We start from the raw sequence: 19372 nt of genomic DNA, 5'->3' as shown, positions 1-19372 counted from the left end.
AAAGACAAACAATTTACACAAAAAATATGAGACGTAGTTTAGATAAAACAGATGTTTTCCATACAAAATTTACAAAAAATTAAAAGAAAAAAGAACATAAAATTTAATAAAATAACGCAGGACGTTACACAGGATATACATTAAGCACTGAAAACAGCGTAAAACTAATAATTTTTTAACAATTTTCGATTTTCTTGACTTAAAATAATCATCACTAAATTTTTAAGATATTGCTAAACCCCAATCTTTAATTTTCATTTTGTATATATAATTATATTATTATAAATAAACAAATAAAAAGTACCTTTTTCCTGCGTGAATCGTATGTATTATCAACAAAATAGAAATATTTATTATTATTATTATACACTTAAAGTACTCCTACAGATTTGTGATTTGTAAAATTATGTTCTAGTGGAACACACGTAATTTGTTATAAACAAATTATATGAACAAATTACTAATTAAACCGATATCTTTTATTGATCCTTGTAAAATTCTTTACTTGGGGATTTGCGGGGTCGCTGATTACGAATCAGAGGTCAGTTATTCAAAATGGCGGATCCAATATGTCGGACAACTTTTGAAAAAACTTAATGTATTCGTCTGAAGTAAGTAGTTTCCAGTGATTTTAAATATTTGTCCGCCATGTTGCATCCGCCATTTTGAATTTTGAAAAACTGACTCCGGATTCATTTTCAGCGACCCCAAAAACCCCCGAGTAGAGAGTTTCAAGCAAATCCGAACGATTTTTAAAAAAAGTCTGCCATTTTAAATTTAAAAAAACTGTCCTCGTTACCGAAGTTTCTAACCAAAATAATGGTTTCCATAGGATTTCTACATATATCTACTACAAGAATATGCAGTTTTTAGAAACTCGATGTTTTTGAAAAAAGACGGGGTACTAACCCCTTAAGAAATGACGTGAATTCTTACGTTGCAGGCTCTCAGTCTACTAGTGTATCTTACTTAATACTTTAACATTCAATTTTTAAATTTAATTTATTAAACTAAATTTATTATTCGATTACTCTACTTACCCCTTTACTAAATCTAGGTTAATTTAATTTGATATTTTATTATTAAAGGTACATGAAAGGCAAACAGCGCGTATGAAAACTAGATCAGAATGGTTTTTGATGCCCGAAGTTGAGAAACTGACTGATTTTGATAATGATTCGACACATTTGTACATACTTCGAGGTTTGAATAAATCATCTTCTGGAAATTTAGGTAAATTACTTTAATATTATTTTAAAATTTTAAATAGACTGCACTGAAAAACTGTTGTTAAAGATGTTTACCTAAAGAAGGAAATTTCTGTCTTAAAAGAAAGCGCTAACTAAATTTTTTTACAATTTTACATCTGGGACGTTTCACGTCAACCCCGGCACAGAGCTCTGTTCAAAATTCTAAACAACTAAAATAAGCAAACTACAGGTCCTATATTCCAGATCCTACATTCCAGATCCTACATTCCAGATCCTACATTCCAGATCCTACATTCCAGATCCTACATTCCAGATCCTACATTCCAGATCCTACATTCCAGATCCTACATTCCAGATCCTACATTCCAGATCCTACATTTCAGATCCTACATTTCAGATCCTACATTTCAGATCCTACATTTCAGATCCTACATTCCAGATCCTACATTCCAGATCCTACATTCCAGATCCTACATTCCAGATCCTACATTCCAGATCCTACATTCCAGATCCTACATTCCAGATCCTACATTCCAGATCCTACATTCCAGATCCTACATTCCAGATCCTACATTCCAGATCCTACATTCCAGATCCTACATTCCAGATCCTACATTCCAGATCCTACATTCCAGATCCTACATTCCAGATCCTACATTCCAGATCCTACATTCCAGATCCTACATTCCAGATCCTACATTCCAGATCCTACATTCCAGATCCTACATTCCAGATCCTACATTCCAGATCCTACATTCCAGATCCTACATTCCAGATCCTACATTCCAGATCCTACATTCCAGATCCTACATTCCAGATCCTACATTCCAGATCCTACATTCCAGATCCTACATTCCAGATCCTACATTCCAGATCCTACATTCCAGATCCTACATTCCAGATCCTACATTCCAGATCCTACATTCCAGATCCTACATTCCAGATCCTACATTCCAGATCCTACATTCCAGATCCTACATTCCAGATCCTACATTCCAGATCCTACATTCCAGATCCTACATTCCAGATCCTACATTCCAGATCCTACATTCCAGATCCTACATTCCAGATCCTACATTCCAGATCCTACATTCCAGATCCTACATTCCAGATCCTACATTCCAGATCCTACATTCCAGATCCTACATTCCAGATCCTACATTCCAGATCCTACATTCCAGATCCTACATTCCAGATCCTACATTCCAGATCCTACATTCCAGATCCTACATTCCAGATCCTACATTCCAGATCCTACATTCCAGATCCTACATTCCAGATCCTACATTCCAGATCCTACATTCCAGATCCTACATTCCAGATCCTACATTCCAGATCCTACATTCCAGATCCTACATTCCAGATCCTACATTCCAGATCCTACATTCCAGATCCTACATTCCAGATCCTACATTCCAGATCCTACATTCCAGATCCTACATTCCAGATCCTACATTCCAGATCCTACATTCCAGATCCTACATTCCAGATCCTACATTCCAGATCCTACATTCCAGATCCTACATTCCAGATCCTACATTCCAGATCCTACATTCCAGATCCTACATTCCAGATCCTACATTCCAGATCCTACATTCCAGATCCTACATTCCAGATCCTACATTCCAGATCCTACATTCCAGATCCTACATTCCAGATCCTACATTCCAGATCCTACATTCCAGATCCTACATTCCAGATCCTACATTCCAGATCCTACATTCCAGATCCTACATTCCAGATCCTACATTCCAGATCCTACATTCCAGATCCTACATTCCAGATCCTACATTCCAGATCCTACATTCCAGATCCTACATTCCAGATCCTACATTCCAGATCCTACATTCCAGATCCTACATTCCAGATCCTACATTCCAGATCCTACATTCCAGATCCTACATTCCAGATCCTACATTCCAGATCCTACATTCCAGATCCTACATTCCAGATCCTACATTCCAGATCCTACATTCCAGATCCTACATTCCAGATCCTACATTCCAGATCCTACATTCCAGATCCTACATTCCAGATCCTACATTCCAGATCCTACATTCCAGATCCTACATTCCAGATCCTACATTCCAGATCCTACATTAAATTTATTTTATAACAGCGTAATTAGGACGTTAAAATTAATAGTTAATAAATATTTTGAAACACATTTCCTCAAATAAAATATTATAAGAATGTATTTCAATAATAATACATTTTCATAAATATAATTTTAGTCAAAAAATGCAGGATAGCCCATTTCTAACGTAAAATTTATCGCTCTTTTCGATTCTAAAGTCCAAATTTAATAATAATTAAATCCTTAATATTTATAACAATTTTACTGCAAAAAAACATGATTTTCTGCAAAAAAATTTTTATTCAAAAAATATTTTGACATGGAAAACGACAGTTAAATTGCTCCGGAACCCAAAATATCGCGTCCTCGAATACCCAGTTACATAACTATATAGTTGTGAATTTCAAAATTTAAGATGGCGGACGACAAAATGGCGATTTTCCACAAAAAAAGATTTAAAAAATACTATTTTGCAAAAAATAATATATTGATGAATTATTTTTATTTCTGCACTATATACTTATGTTTTTTGGGTCACTAAACACGAATACGGTATAAGTTTTCAAAAATTCAAAATGGCGGATCCAATATAGCGGACAATTATTTCAAAAACTCAATGGATTTATCTGAAATTTGTTACTCGGGGTTTTTTGGGGTCGCCGGTTACGAATCTGAAGTTACTTTTCAATAATTCAAAATGGCGGATTTAAAATAGCCGCCATTTTGAATTTTTGATAACTTATACCGTATTCGTGTTGAGTGACCCAAAAAACATAAGTATATTGTGCAGAAATAAAAATAATTCATCAATATATTATTTTTTGCAAAATAGTATTTTTTAAATCTTTTTTTGTGGAAAATCGACATTTTGTCGTCCGCTATCTTAAATTTTAAAATTCACAACTATATAGTTTTGTAACTGGGTATTCGAGGACGCGATATTTTGGGTTTCGGAGCAATTCAACTGTGGTTTTCCATGTCAAAATATTTTTTGAATAAAAATTTTTTTGCAGAAAATCATGTTTTTTTGCAATAAAATTGTTATAAATATTAAGGATTTAATTATAATTAAAGTTGGACTTTAAAATCGAAAAGAGCGATAAATTTTACGTTAGAAATGGGCTATCCTGAATTTTTTGAATTATTTTTTCATATAAAATAACAGCTGCTAAGTGAAGGTAAATTTTTCGTCCTGGCGGTCGTTAATGGGTTAAGGCTAGAATGAATGTAAGTGTTTTTAAATTTTAAGTAAAATGTATTAGTGTGTATTATAAAAAAATGTACGCATGTATTATTTTTATAAATTAATACACAAATTATTACGTCGCTAAAGGCTTCGATGATGAAATTTTCATTTTCCCTCATATCCTTCTTATTATATTAAGTTCTAAAACGACCGAAGCCGACCGACACCCGAAATAAATTTTTCGTTTTCTTTTATAAATTTATTACAGTTTTTCTTCAAAATTTAAAACCACATGCCTTACATACATGTCTATTCGAAAAATATGTCACATTCTTTTTTGGCGCGATTTATTGCAAAAAAATTATTTTGCAATTTTTTTTTCTTCTAATAGCTTATAAAATAGGTGACAATTTTAAAAGAGTCAACAAATATTTTTTCACAACCTGCAGCAGCATTAATATAAAAATTTCTATTTGCATTATTATTATAAATGGCATCTGTGATAGAATCAAATATATATTTTTAATTTTCGGTTAAAGTATTTATATTATTAATAGATGAATGTAAGTTACAATTTGAAAAAGACTCTTGAAAATGTATTTCATTATCTAATGTTAGTAAATTGAAATCTTGTAGAGAAAAAGTATTCATAGTTAAAATGTTATTGATTATTTGTAGAGCCCATATTTCTCCTTGTTCAGGTTGCATTTTAGAAAAATAAAAATGCATTTTATATTTATCGTATAATTCGCGGGCATTAATTGGATTATGATATACACATATGTAGGCAAAAAGTTCGCATATTGCTGTTAGATATTGTATTTCACAAGCAATAATAATAGTAATAATCTTAGGTAAAATTTTTCACGTTGACGTGCACTAACTACATACATTCTACTTATGATAGGCTTTTTGGACATCTTTCTTTTATTCCATGTCTTACTGCATTTATTAAAGACATAATGTTGTGGAATTTCCGAATAGAATAAACTTCTTACTCCTATATCTGTCTTATTTAAAGCTAACCATGCAGTCAGTGTCGTATTTACATTCTTATTAAAACAAATTTCTTCTGAACCTTCTTTGAAATATACATTTTGTTCATTTTCATTGTGAACAGCTAATCTGTAAATCGTATGTGCAGTGGCGAATCCAGAACTTACTCCAGGGGGGGGTCATCCATAGATGATCGACGTCCGTCGACCACCTTTGTGTGACCTTTTTTTTAATACAAATATTTTGCTCCAGGGGGGGTCATGACCCTATTGATCCCCCCTGGATCCGCCACTGCGTATGTGACATGTCGTGCAATTTAAATTCTAATATTCCATACATTGCTTCAGAAGGACATACATATCTTGTGTTCACATATTGTTTTATTTTATCATACTCCATATTATTTACTTCACTATTATCATGATTGCATTCCTTTTTTCGACTGTAATTTTATTATTAAAAATAGATTTCATTTCAATTAAAGCACAATCATTTCCTTTATAACAATATTTAAAAAGGTACTTAATTGAATGTAACGATGAACATATTGGTTCAACATTAATGTGGGCATTCATTCTTAAAAATAAATACGGATTGTACGGTACAAAACAAAACTATTATCAGAAATTCTGCTTTTTGAGAATATTATTTTTTTATAAATTTCAAACGCCATATTGAATCCGCCATTTTGAATTTTTTAAATCTGACATCATATTCGTAATCAGCGACCCAAAAAACCCCTAAGTAACAACTTTCAAATGAATTGGTAAATTTTTATAAATTTCGACCGCCATATTGGATCCGCCATTTTGAATTTTGAAAATCTGACATCAGATTCGTAATCAGCGACCTGGAAAACCCCGAGATACCAGGTTTCATAAAAAATTATTAATTTGTACAAGATTTCCTATCACCTTTCATTTAAGGGGGGCGCCTACTTTAGAAGGTAAAAAAATGCGTACATTTCAGGAATTTTTTTCTCAAACATATTTAAATAAATCGATGCGAGATTTAGTGTATGTTTTCTTATATATTTAAATCTTTGAAATATAATTTTTGATTAAATGAAAATAGAATTTAATAATAAAATAAACGCCATATATATAACGCCTCGCTGCTGAAATTTTCCCATTGCGTACAACCTAGGGTTGTAAAAAAAAATTTCATTTTTTTTAAAAGAAAGCACTAAATGTAACTCTATCAAAAACAAATTTAATTCATACAGAAGAGACACTTTTTATCTTCATAACAAGCCCAGGTAGACCTTAATTGGTTGAATAGATTTTTGTCTATCGTATACACAAACTACAAAAACAGTGTTTTGAGAACAACGAGTTTAAAGATTGAAAAACATGTAAGTGCTGTTTATTAAAAACTTACGTCTTTTTCGCGGCCTCGATGAACGACTATTTGTGTATGGGTAGCTCTTGGATAAGACGACATTTTACTGATAAATGGTAATTTTAATGGTTGGTATAATAGTAGATAAGCGCAACAAATTATGAAAAGTATTAGAGACTGCGAGTGGAGTCGCGCGCCAGGCCACGCGCTTTATTGCGTTCTACAAGCTGTAACTCGAAAAATACTTTGTATTTTGACGTAATATTTTAAGAGCATATTCTCTGATAGTTGTACTTTCAGTTAAGACAACTTTTAAAAAATCGCTTTTTTGACCCGATAAAGTAGACGCCCCCTTAAGGGCTGTTTTTACCCCTAAAAGCAAAAAATGACCTGATATAGCAAAACGGCCAGACACGGGTATCTTTTTTTTGGTCCTAGTTTATGAAAATCATTGATTTTTTCGTGTGTGAAAAATCGTGTCGGACGGTGTAATGAATATGTGTTATGGTAAATTTGACCACAAATTTTAAAGACTTGAGGAACAAATTTCATGTTTTGCATTCTAATTAGTGTAATAAGCAATTTGGTATTATAAATTATATGTTTTTATGTTCCTTATTTAATTTACGTCTTTAGTATCTAAGATACCTAGAGAGTTAAGGGGGGAACACCAGTTGTAACTTTCGAAAAATCGATTTTTTTTGTGCATTTTCTTAAAGTATACATATTTAGAAATGTGTCGTGGAATCATACAAGGTGGCCAGCCATACCTGACCCTAACGACAGATGGCAACAAATTGGCATTTTAGAATCGGCAACCACTGCGGAAGAGTTATTATATGGTCCAGGAATCGATGACTCTTTGTAACTTGGAAACAAAATTTTCCAAGTCGGTGACCACGATTACTCGAATACCATTAAACGGATTTATTTAAAATTTAGTGTGCTTCATTTACACATATAAGTCTAGTTCGTGATCGAAGGATTTTTTTTTATGCAAAACTTTTTTTTATATAGCTGAAAATCGACCGTATTTTTTTAACGAAAATCATACTTTTGACTTTGACAGGTCGCCATTTTGTCAAATTTTTTTTTTTTTTTAATCCTTCGATCACGAACTAGATAATCTTATAATAAATGTAAATCAATTTCATTTTTGTATTTCAGACGAAGTATACTTGCAGAATGCTGGTCACCGCAATTCGCCTTTTTTCTTAAGACGCCACTTCAATGGCTCATATCTCCAAAAGTTTTTGTTAAAAAAATTTTTTTTTCTTTTAAATTACAGCTTTTTACATGTACTTTTAACTAATAAATAGTATTCTTTAAAAAGATTCATTGTTCTTTTGGAAAATATTCTTGAAAAAAGCATTATTTTTTGAGTTACAACTGGTGTTCCCCCCTTAACACGCACACTTGGCTTCAAGTAGATTTAGGTTTTGCAAAAATGGTGACGAAATCGGGAAGTGGCATGTAATTCTTCTTTATTTAAAGGTTTAAAAAACGTAAAGACCAAAATCTTAGCTGATCCTTTTCTCAAGTTATTGTCAAATTAAAATTTTTTTAACGAAATTTAGATAAGATAATAAGAGAATAATTATTGCACATTAGTTTAATTAAAAAATTTAATTAGTGTTTGTATAATATATGATCTTGGGAAGGTAAATTTGAATAAAATTCAAAAGTGTGTCGTTAAATTGGCGACGTTTCGTTGGCTAAGGTTGGATAATGAACCTAATTTTATAAAAAGACGAATATCTGAAATGCTTCATATAAAAACAAATCGTTCTACTATTAACAGGAAGGAAGATATTTTCACCTTAAACAAAACATTCTTTCCTTTACTTAGACACATGGTCTCGTGTCCATGAGAAAGAACTTGTCTCTCATTTCAAACGATGTTTACATTTCAGCTCATTGACTTCTCTTTTATTTACAAATATATTATCTTGACTCTATAATTTCAATAAATTCTAATTTCTTTCAGTTGACAGTGAACTGCCGGTCTAATATGACTTCCGTATATTTGAAATTTTATTTCTATAAGTGTGGAACGATTTTTTTAGTTTTTTTTTTAGTTTTTATTTTTTATTTTTTAACTTTTTATAATTTTGACAATGTTTAATTTATTTTGACGTGTTAGCATATGTTCTAACTAATTTAGGTATGTCATTGTTGATAACTTACATAAAAATAAGCACTGTCGGACCTTTATAAAAATTGAAGTGTAATCTATATGTTTTAATAAAAAATTTCTAGCCTAATGAGGTTGGCAAACCTTAGCCAACGAAACGTCGCCAATTTAACGACACACTTTTGAATTTTATTCAAATTTACCTTCCCAAGATCATATATTATACAAACACTAAATAAACTATGGAAGGATATAACTCTTATCTATTATTAAAAAATTTAATGTTTTAGTAACAATTAACTATCTTAAAAATAACAACGAAGATATTTTTCTTAATTATTTTAGTTTTAATTAACAAATTTAACACATTGGAATCATCGACAATTTTCTCAAAGGTGTTTTGAAGAGAACTCGATTACTGCTTTTTTGAATCGAATTAAATAGGTAGGATCGTCAATCAAATTAATTTTGTAACGCTCCCAAAACTTTAAAAATTCTCGGTGAATTGATTCACCAGCCTGTTCTGACCACAAATCTAAACCACGATTTCCTAAAAAACTCAAACTTTCTTGAATGTGTGATGTTTTTGCAAAACCTAAATCTACTTGAAACCAAGTGTGCTTAGAGGTACGGAAGCTACCGAAACTTTAAAAATTCATGTCGCAGTATCACACATTCAAGAAAGTTTGAGTTTTTTAGGAAATCGTGGTTTAGATTTGTGGTCAGAACAGGCTGGTGAATCAATTCACCGAGAATTTTTAAAGTTTTGGGAGCGTTACAAAATTAATTTGATTGACGATCCTACCTATTTAATTCGATTCAAAAAAGCAGTAATCGAGTTCTCTTCAAAACACCTTTGAGAAAATTGTCAATGATTCCAATGTGTTAAATTTGTTAATTAAAACTAAAATAATTAAGAAAAATATCTTCGTTGTTATTTTTAAGATAGTTAATTGTTACTAAAACATTAAATTTTTTAATTAAACTAATGTGTAATAATTATTCTCTTATTATCTTATATAAATTTCGTTAAAAAAATTTTAATTTGACAATAACTTGAGAAAAGGATCAGCTAAGATTTTGGTCTTTACGTTTTTTAAACCTTTAAATAAAGAAGAATAACATGCCACTTCCCGATTTCGTCACCATTTTTGCAAAACCTAAATCTACTTGAAGCCAAGTGTGCACGTAAATTTTATAAAAAAAAAATTTTTTAAATGTTGTGTTGCAAATTTATCTTCAACAATAAGAACTCTTCTCTGACACGTTATTTCTTTTTTCACATTTAACTAATTTAAACTGCCTTAAATCGTCGGTCTTCTTTAAACTAAATTTATCTTGTGTATTAGAAATACTTCTTTTCATTTAAAAGCTAATAAAATATTAATTTGCCATAAGAAAAGCAAATTCCGTCATTGGGGTTTTTTTTTTATTTACTAGTGAAAGAACAGAAATGTTTTTTCACTGGTTCCAATGCAATCCAATGAAGGAACACCTTCAACGAATAGTCTGAAGTCAAACAAAAAAATGACAAAATCAAATAGGTTAACACTGTTAGGTTACAATAATATTGTCAAAATAAATTGCAACTAGATGATTGATTGTAGGTTATAAATGCATTTTCAATTAAAAATAAGATTCTGCAAACTTAGTTAAAAAATATTCATAATTATCATTAATTTACCTTTATTTTAGTATATTACAAACATTTTATTACTTTATCTATGTTTTAATATATTTTTTAAATATATTTTAAATATATATTTCACATCGTTCTTTCACTGGATGCAGAAAATTCTTTCATTAGACAATTTGTTCTTTCACTGGTGAAATAGGTATGTTTTACTTATTAATTAAAATTTTAATTAACATCTTATATTTATGAAAATTAAATATGACCTTCGCATTCTACACTTAATTAGCTATCGAAAAAAAATTGGTAAAAAAATTTTCAATAACTGCATTCAAAAATAATAAATGATAAAAGTATGCATTTCCTTAAATGTTCTTTCACTGGTGCCGTTACCCTAATTGCAGTTTGACCACATACTATTTCCATTAATTCTACAGGGTATAATGGATCTTCAGATAACAAAACTTTGCCTTTATGACAACATGTACTAAACTTTTTATCCTTTGACATTTCTGAAAGAAAATGCTTAGCTGTACAAAATTGACAAATAACATCCAAATTTCTTAAAAAACTTTCTGTAATTCTATCTTCATCTTTGGTCATTGCAATATATTTAAAAGGTTTTTTGTTGTTTGTTGTCTTAACTTTATTCTGAAAAATTACTATATTATTTGCTAACTTCCAACATTTTGAATTAATATTATTATTGGCTTCTAATATTCTTTTTCTACAATTTTCTCGATATTCTTTACATTTTTCAATATTTTGCAATTTTATTTCTTCATTTTCCAATATCTTCTACATTTGTCGATATTTTTTTATTGTAATTGTTTATCATTTTCCTCATCTTTAATTTTTAACATCACATCGTTTTCAATTTTTTTTAATACTTTTACGATATTCCTTAAATTTTATTTTATTTTTTAACTGACCATCTTTATCAATTTTTTTTCTTCTTAATTCGATATTTTTTACATTTCTCCTTATTTTTTAATTGAATTATTTTAAATAAATTTTTCCTATATAGAAATTTTAATTGATTTTTGTCAGAATTAAATTGCTGGCATTATTTTTCACAAAAAATTTAATTTTTTAAAACTAATAGTATAAGTGCTGTTAATCAAGATGAGGAAGCTAAATATTGTCATGAAATGAACCACTTTTTTTAAGTGTTGAAATCATGGAATTGTGTTATAGATTGTTATTTGAATAATGAGGAAGATTAAAAAAAATTTTAATTTAATATAACCGTGGAATATTTCATCCATATCACTGGAATATTCCCTCAATATTACTTGGATATATATATATATATTTTGGTTTTCTTAGAAAATCATGGGAATATTATACGGTGATATTCAAGGGATGTTGAAGGGAAACACCGTGCTGCTTGGGTTCCTTTATTATATAATATTAAAAAATGGAAATGGAAAATGAAAAAAATGTCAATAATTTCATACATGACTGAAATTATGGCGTCGCAAATGACTTTGTTACAAATAAGACTTGTTATGATTTAAGAATTTAATTATTATTAAACAATAATAATTTAAAATTTGATATATCTTTATTTTTTTCGATATAATGAATCAATAAATCTTGTTTTTTGAATTGATGTTTCATGTTCATATTCATTACATTGTATTATAATTTTTCAATAACAGCAACACCATAAAATTTTTTTAAAAATATTTATAAAATTTGAATTTTTAATTATAAATTCTTGACAATTTTACAAAAAAACAAAGAATAAAGCATCTCATCTCACTCCCAATCATACACAAATGCACTCAATCAATGCACATTTCCGAAGATATAACACTTAGATTTTAAAATGATTGATTACGGTGATCGCTAAAACGATTTAACATTCGTTTTGGCTTTAATAAATACGAGGATCAGTTCGATTATATATTTAATTAAATAATTAATTAAAAATACTAATTAATTATATTGAATTAAAAATATATTTTTAGATTTACAAATTTGAATACTATATAATTTTAAAAAGTAGGGTACTCGTTAGGGAAAGTGGTAAGGCCCTCACCAGTTTTCCTTACATAGCATTTAGTAGCAATTGAAAAAAGAGAAACAATTTACAATAATTATTGTAGAATAAAATCAGAGTTTAGGTCAACAGACATATAAAATTTCTTTTAGTACATTAAATTAAATTTTTTTTAAAAAGTAATTTAATAATTAAAAAAATTGAATTATTATAATTTATAATGCAATAATAATTTAAAACAAAAAATAAATATACATATGAATAAACTACAATACGTAAAGAAAAAAAAGTAAAACTTCAACCAAGCAAGCGTTAGCGAGCGAGGAATATATCTCTAGTTCTTATTATATTAAGTTCTAAAACGACCGACACCGACGGAAAAAAACAAAATTTTTCGTTTCCTTTTATAAATTATTTACAGTTTTCCTTTAAAATTTACAATCAAATGCCTTACATACATGTCTATTCGAAAAAAATGACAAATTTTTTTTTGCGCGTTTTTTTGCAATTTTTTATTTTTTTTCGCTAATAGCACATAAAATAGGTCACTATTTTAAATAGAATGAAAAAATTATATTTTTTAGAAAGTTATGGAGATTTTTATTTTCCGTTATAGGGTAACTGTGCTTTTTTTGTATATGCTAACTTTGCAAAGCTCAATTTAACCTCAAAAATACATCAAATGTTGTTATTCCAATTGTAGATAAAAGTTTAATTATTAAATTTTACTTAATCATTAAACTCGAGATTAGTTTGGCCATTTTTTTATTTAAAACATCCATTTAAAAAATAATGGCAAATGCATGTGTTACTGTTAAAATTTCGGTATTTCTGTGCGGTAATTACTAACAAAACGGCAATTACTGTGCCGGCATTACTGTTAAAATCGAGCTGCATGTCGAGCTGCGCATGTCAGAAGAATTCCCGTGTCGAAGTTCCTCGAGAGCGAGAGCTAAGGTTTCTTTTAAATACGAAATTCTTGTCTTTTTCGTTCATTTTTCTTTTCTTCACTATCCATTTTTCTTTTTACTTAACTATTTTGATTACACACGACTAAAAATTAACTAAAGTTAACTAGAAATTAATTAATTAAGCTGTCTATGAGAATGGAGGTTAGAGAAACGTCAACAAAAAGATAAGGTTACCTTTGCGGCGAGTTGCGCAGTTAACGTATTTAAAAATGACAGTAATGCCAACAAGCAGTGAAATTATTGCTGGTAATACAGTTATAAAAAATATTAATTATAAATAAATAATATAAAGATAAATTAGTATTTTTTTATAACATTGAAGCATACTTAATTAAGTAATAACACTGAATTGTGTATATTATTGAAAATATTGAAAATATTAACGCTTCCGAATAAGTGTTCACGGCAGCCATATTTGATAATTTCATGGAATTCAATCATAATCAATTTTAAATATAAATAATTAAATAACCAATTAATGAAATGCACATTTTTATTGACTATTCCATTAAGTAAAATTTATAATAAATTTTGTAATCATTTTGAAAAAAAATATATTTATAAATTATATATAATAATAATTTTTTTAAAATGACAGTAATACCATCACGCACAGCAATACCCACAGTTACCCTATCCTTTCCTACTTATTATATTAAGTTCTAAAACGCCTTACATACATGTCAATTCGAAAAAAATGCCAAATTTTTTTTGGCGTGATTTTAAGCAACAAAATTATTTTGCAATTTTTTTCCGCTAATTCCACATAAAATACGTCACTATTTTAAATAGAGCGAAAAAATTTCATTTTTTTGAAAGTTATGGCGATTTTTATTTTCCGTCATATCCTTTCCTTCTTATTATATTAGGTTCTAGAACGACCGACACCCACCGACACCAAAACAAAAATTTTTGTTTCCTTTTATAAATTATTTACAGTTATCCTTCAAAATTTAAAATCACATACTATACATACATGTCTATTCGAAAAAAATGCCAAATTTTTTTTGGCGTTATTTTAAGCAACAAAATTATTTTGCAATTTTTTTTCCGCTAATTCCACATAAAATACGTCACTATTTTAAATAGAGCAAAAAAATTTCATTTTTTTGAAAGTTATGGCGATTTTTATTTTCCGCATATCCTTTCCTTCTTATTATATTAAGTTCTAAATCGACCGACACCAAAACAAAAATTTTAGTTTCCTTTTATAAATTATTTACAGTTATCTTTCAAAATTTAAAATCACATGCCTTATGTACATGACTGTTCGAAAAAATGCCAAATTTTATTTGGCGTGTTTTTTTGCAATAAAATTTTCTTGCAGTTTTTTATTTTTTTCCGCTATTTGCACATAAAATACGTTATTACTTTAAATAGTGCAATAAAATTTCATTTTTTTGAAAGTTATGGCGATTTTTATTTTCCGTCATATCCTTCCCTTCTTATTATATTAAGTTCTAAAACGACCGACACCCACCGACACCAAAACAAAAATTTTTGTTTCCTTTTATAAATTATTTACTGTTATCCTTCAAAATTTAAAATCACATACTATACATACATGTCTATTCGAAAAAAATGCCAAATTTTTTTTGGCGTTATTTTAAGCAACAAAATTATTTTGCAATTTTTTTTCCGCTAATTCCAAATAAAATACGTCACTATTTTAAATAGAGCAAAAAAATTTCATTTTTTTGAAAGTTATGGCGATTTTTATTTTCCGCATATCCTTTCCTTCTTATTATATTAAGTTCTAAATCGACCAACACCGACCGACACCAAAACAAAAATTTTAGTTTCCTTTTATAAATTATTTACAGTTATCTTTCAAAATTTAAAATCACATGCCTTATGTACATGACTGTTCGAAAAAATTGCCAAGTTTTTTTTCGCGTTGTTTTGCAATAAAATTTTTTTTTTCGCAAATAGCACATAAAATGTTTTTAAACTATGAAATAAATTAAGTACGATATGAATTTGATAATATGTGAGCATAGAGAAGTGTTAAAATCAATTAAAAAATCAATAAAATAATATTTTAATAATTATAAAAAAACGTCTATCTTCTTTTTGTCATCGTGTCCTCAAATTTATTTTAAAGAAGAACATTTTTAAAAATGTAAGTAACGCATAAAAACAATTTCTAGGATATGTAAATTATTCGTTTTGTATAGCTTTTATATGAAAATTATTTAAATTTGTAATTACTAGAAAAAATTTTATTAAGCGGAGAAGTGCTCGTTGATCTTGCGTTTTGTGATTTTTGACATATTTTAGAACGAAACTCACGAAAAAAAATTGTTTTTCAACATTTCAATATTATATTTTAATTAAATAAAAAAGTTTCGCCAAAAACGCCAAGTGGATTTTTTTGATTTAACGTTTATTTTCATTCTAGTACCACCCAGAGACATAATCCACTGGAAAATTTGAGTTACCTTAAAATTTTTTTTAAATTCACTCCAGAGCTCGGTGAAATAAGTTCGTAAACTTTGTAAAGGATTTTGTCTGTCTCCGTTGGCTCAGATGCTTAAGGCGTAGAGTTTGAACCCAATGTATCGCGGAGTCAATCCCATGTCCGGGTGGATTTTTCCCTTCCTGGTTTCTATATAAACGTGTACAAATAAAACAAAAATCAAAATAAAGTCGAAATTGAAGTAAGATAATAAATAACACAGCCCCACAAAAAAAAAGTGTCATGTACTATTGACCGGAATACCCTAACCCTATGTATTTTGACGCGCTGAACACGAATCCGAAGTCCGTTTTGCTCCATTACGTCAGGATTTTTTTCTAACCTCAAAAAACATGTCGGATTTTGAGAAGTAGGCGATTTTTTAAAAAATTGATGTATTAACTTCAAACTTGGTATCTGGGGGTTTTTTGTGTCGCTGATTACGAATCTGAAGTTAGATTTTCAAAATGAAAAATGGCAGATCCAATAAGGCGGACGAATTTTGAAAAAATTTTAAGATTTACTTCAAATTTTTGATTTTGTAAATCTAACTTCAGATTCGTAATCAGCGACACAAAAAACCCCCAGATACCAAGTTTGAAGTTAATACATCAATTTTTAAAAAAATCGCCTACTTCTCAAAATCCGACATGTTTTTTGAGGTTAGAAAAAAATCCTGACGTGATGGAGCAAAACGGACTTCGGATTCGTTGTCAGCGCGTCAAAATAAATAGGGTAAGGGTATTCCGGTCAAAAGTACATGACATTTTTTTTGTGGGGCTGTGTAATTAATGTGTTTTAACTTAAAAAAAATTCTGATGAAAAAAAAATCTCTAAGTCCTAAAGACGTCTTTTTTAGATGTCTTTTAGACATCCTTTTCGGATGTCTTTTAGACGGTCTTCTGGTCAGACATAGAACGTCTTAAAGAAGTCCTTTGTATGTCTTTATGATGTCTTCGAGACATTATCAGGATGTCCGCGGACAAAAAAGACGTCTTTTAGACGTCCCGGTGCCCACTGGAAAGTTACAAGATTTGTGACCAGTAGGCTGCACGGCGTAAAATCAAAGATACAATATATTTAAAAAAATTTTTTTTATAAAGCTTTTATTGTGTACTTTAAGGTGTGCTATACTTTAAGGTATTTAAGGTATAAGGTATTTAATTCAATAAACTTTACCAGTTTTTTAAAAATTTCTGAAAAAATGCATTTTTCACGAGTTTCCCCACTTAATATACAATTTGACAATTGTTTTTAACACAAAATAAAATTTTTTTTGTTTCAGCTACAGGACTTAGTGTAAGTACTGATTCAATTAAAAGATCATGTCTTCGCAAAACATCGTCTAAAGAAAAATGTCATCTACATCGTAGTTCATCAAGAAAAAACAAAGAGAATGGTGTAAAAATTCGAGCTATAGAAACCTGCAAATCTCATTCTCTAGAAACTATAAAATTAAGTTCAGCTAGTGTATTAGTGAACCAACAATCAGAAGGCATTGCCAAAAAGGAAGATGCTACAACAGAAAAAAAATATAATTCTTTAGAACGAAATATTACTGTAGGACCTCAAGATTGTACAGAAATAGATGTACAAACTTTTCATGTTACCTTAACATACAAACCACGAATTTAAAAATTACAATCGATAACAAGAAGACAATAAATTATCCTTTTGTCTTGTTACATAGTACTGTTACACTCAATTTCTCTATTTAAACATTTCTAAAATAAACATTACAAAACTAAGATCTTAAAATATAGTAAATTTTTTTAAAAAATCTCTTAAAGGTTAAAATGTCATGATGAAAGAGTAAGCTTGCGGTTGATGCATTTTGTTGCATACATTATAATATATGATAAAATTAAAGTGCAATAATAAAATGTGAATTGAACAACTGTGAAAAGAATCATGAATTATACGGAACATACTTTGACGATCGCTACATTTTTATTGTAATTTACTCGTAATAATGCACCAGAATATCTTATTTTATCTTAGATAGAGCATCAAATTCCAAAGATAATTAATTAATTTAAACGAATGTAAGATGTGAAAAGAGTAAAAGTTTTTTAACCCTCACGTGCCTGGGTTCACTTTTTAACGTGAGTGCCTCTGCTGGGTCCTAGAGACCCAGCTACTTAAATTCTATAAACAACAAGATATAATAGCAGGATATTCAATATTTCAATTCTAAATTATAATTGTAATATTTTGCAAATATAATTATAAAAAATATTTAATCTTTTGACACTCCAAGGTACATAAATAGCCGACAAAAAGTCGCGTCGTGACACCTTTTTTGACAAGGCGGATATGAGTGTACAGTACAAAAAAGTAATTAACTGTAATTTAAGTATTACTGAGTATTCTTAGGTTTTTTGATGTCGCTGATTACAAATCAGCATCAGCTTCTCCAATTTGATAACGATTCTAAAAAATAATTTTCTTAAATAGAAGTAGATGAAAAAGCAAATTGCCTGGGTCCGAGGGATCCAGCTCAGGCACGCAAGGGTTAACAAGATATACTTTGACATTTTTAATTCCTTTAACCCATAATTGTAAAATTCGAATTTTTTGTTTTCATGTACTAAAAATTCGTTTCACTTTAACGCGGTTTGCAATTCTCATAAACAATCGTTGCTCTGTCGGCATATTTATTATTTCATATGTACCTACATAATCGTTATCTATTTTTATTTTATACTTATTAATAATGTATAACATTTTTATTAAAACATATCCCTTAAGGGGTTTCCTAACTTTTTTAGGTCAAAAAAATCGTTTTTTTTATTTTCCCTGGCGGATTGTGGAAACCGAAAAGTTGACGAAGCTCGGTCAGGTTTCAGTTCGATTTGTGGCAATATGGCAGGGACCCAGTTCAACCTTTTCTGATTACTTACAGACCGATTATATACAATTAATTCTACAAAATAATTTATTAATGAAAATTTATTCTTATCTGACGGACTCTACACATAGTTACTGTATATTAATAAAACAAATGCTAAATATTCGAACCTTTAGAAACTGACTGTACACAAACATATTCTACAAAAACTTGCAAAAAAATGTGGCTACAAAAGAGCTTTCCTAAAATAAATAAAATTTTTATTTCTCTCCATAGACTGACTTTACAAAAGGATCTCTCCAAAATTAAATCAAATTTTTTCACTGTTTTCAATATAAAAAATAAAGGCGTTTGTATACCTCACCAATCCCGAGTATACTTGCGTCGTGTACCATTGGAGTATACTCGGAATCGGTGAGGTATACAAACGTTTTAAGGTGCATTTACACCTTCGGTAAAAAAATTTTTTTTTCTTCTTACGAAATTGTGTTCTAACGCCGCTTTTC

General features: G+C 29.3%; 1 protein-coding gene across 1 annotated transcript in view; it reads left to right on the top strand.

Annotated features, from left to right (window-relative positions):
- The window catches only part of LOC127279696 (uncharacterized), a 100307-nt gene extending 82544 nt beyond the window's left edge, over positions 1-17763 (top strand). The window contains exons 3-4 of the mRNA XM_051302232.1: positions 1089-1233; positions 17301-17763. Coding sequence (XP_051158189.1) covers positions 1113-1233; positions 17301-17650 — 471 coding nt within the window. The 5' untranslated portion in view covers positions 1089-1112 and the 3' untranslated portion in view covers positions 17651-17763. The remainder of the gene's footprint in view (positions 1-1088; positions 1234-17300) is intronic.
- The last annotated feature ends 1609 nt before the right edge of the window (positions 17764-19372 follow it).

Source organism: Leptopilina boulardi, unplaced genomic scaffold, assembly GCF_019393585.1.
Source record: "Leptopilina boulardi isolate dan_hultmark-lab unplaced genomic scaffold, ZJU_Lbou_2.1 LbouV2_222, whole genome shotgun sequence".
Lineage (NCBI taxonomy): Eukaryota > Metazoa > Arthropoda > Insecta > Hymenoptera > Figitidae > Leptopilina > Leptopilina boulardi.
The sequence above is the reverse complement of the archived record's forward strand: the minus strand, read 5'-3'. Positions and strand labels throughout refer to the sequence as shown.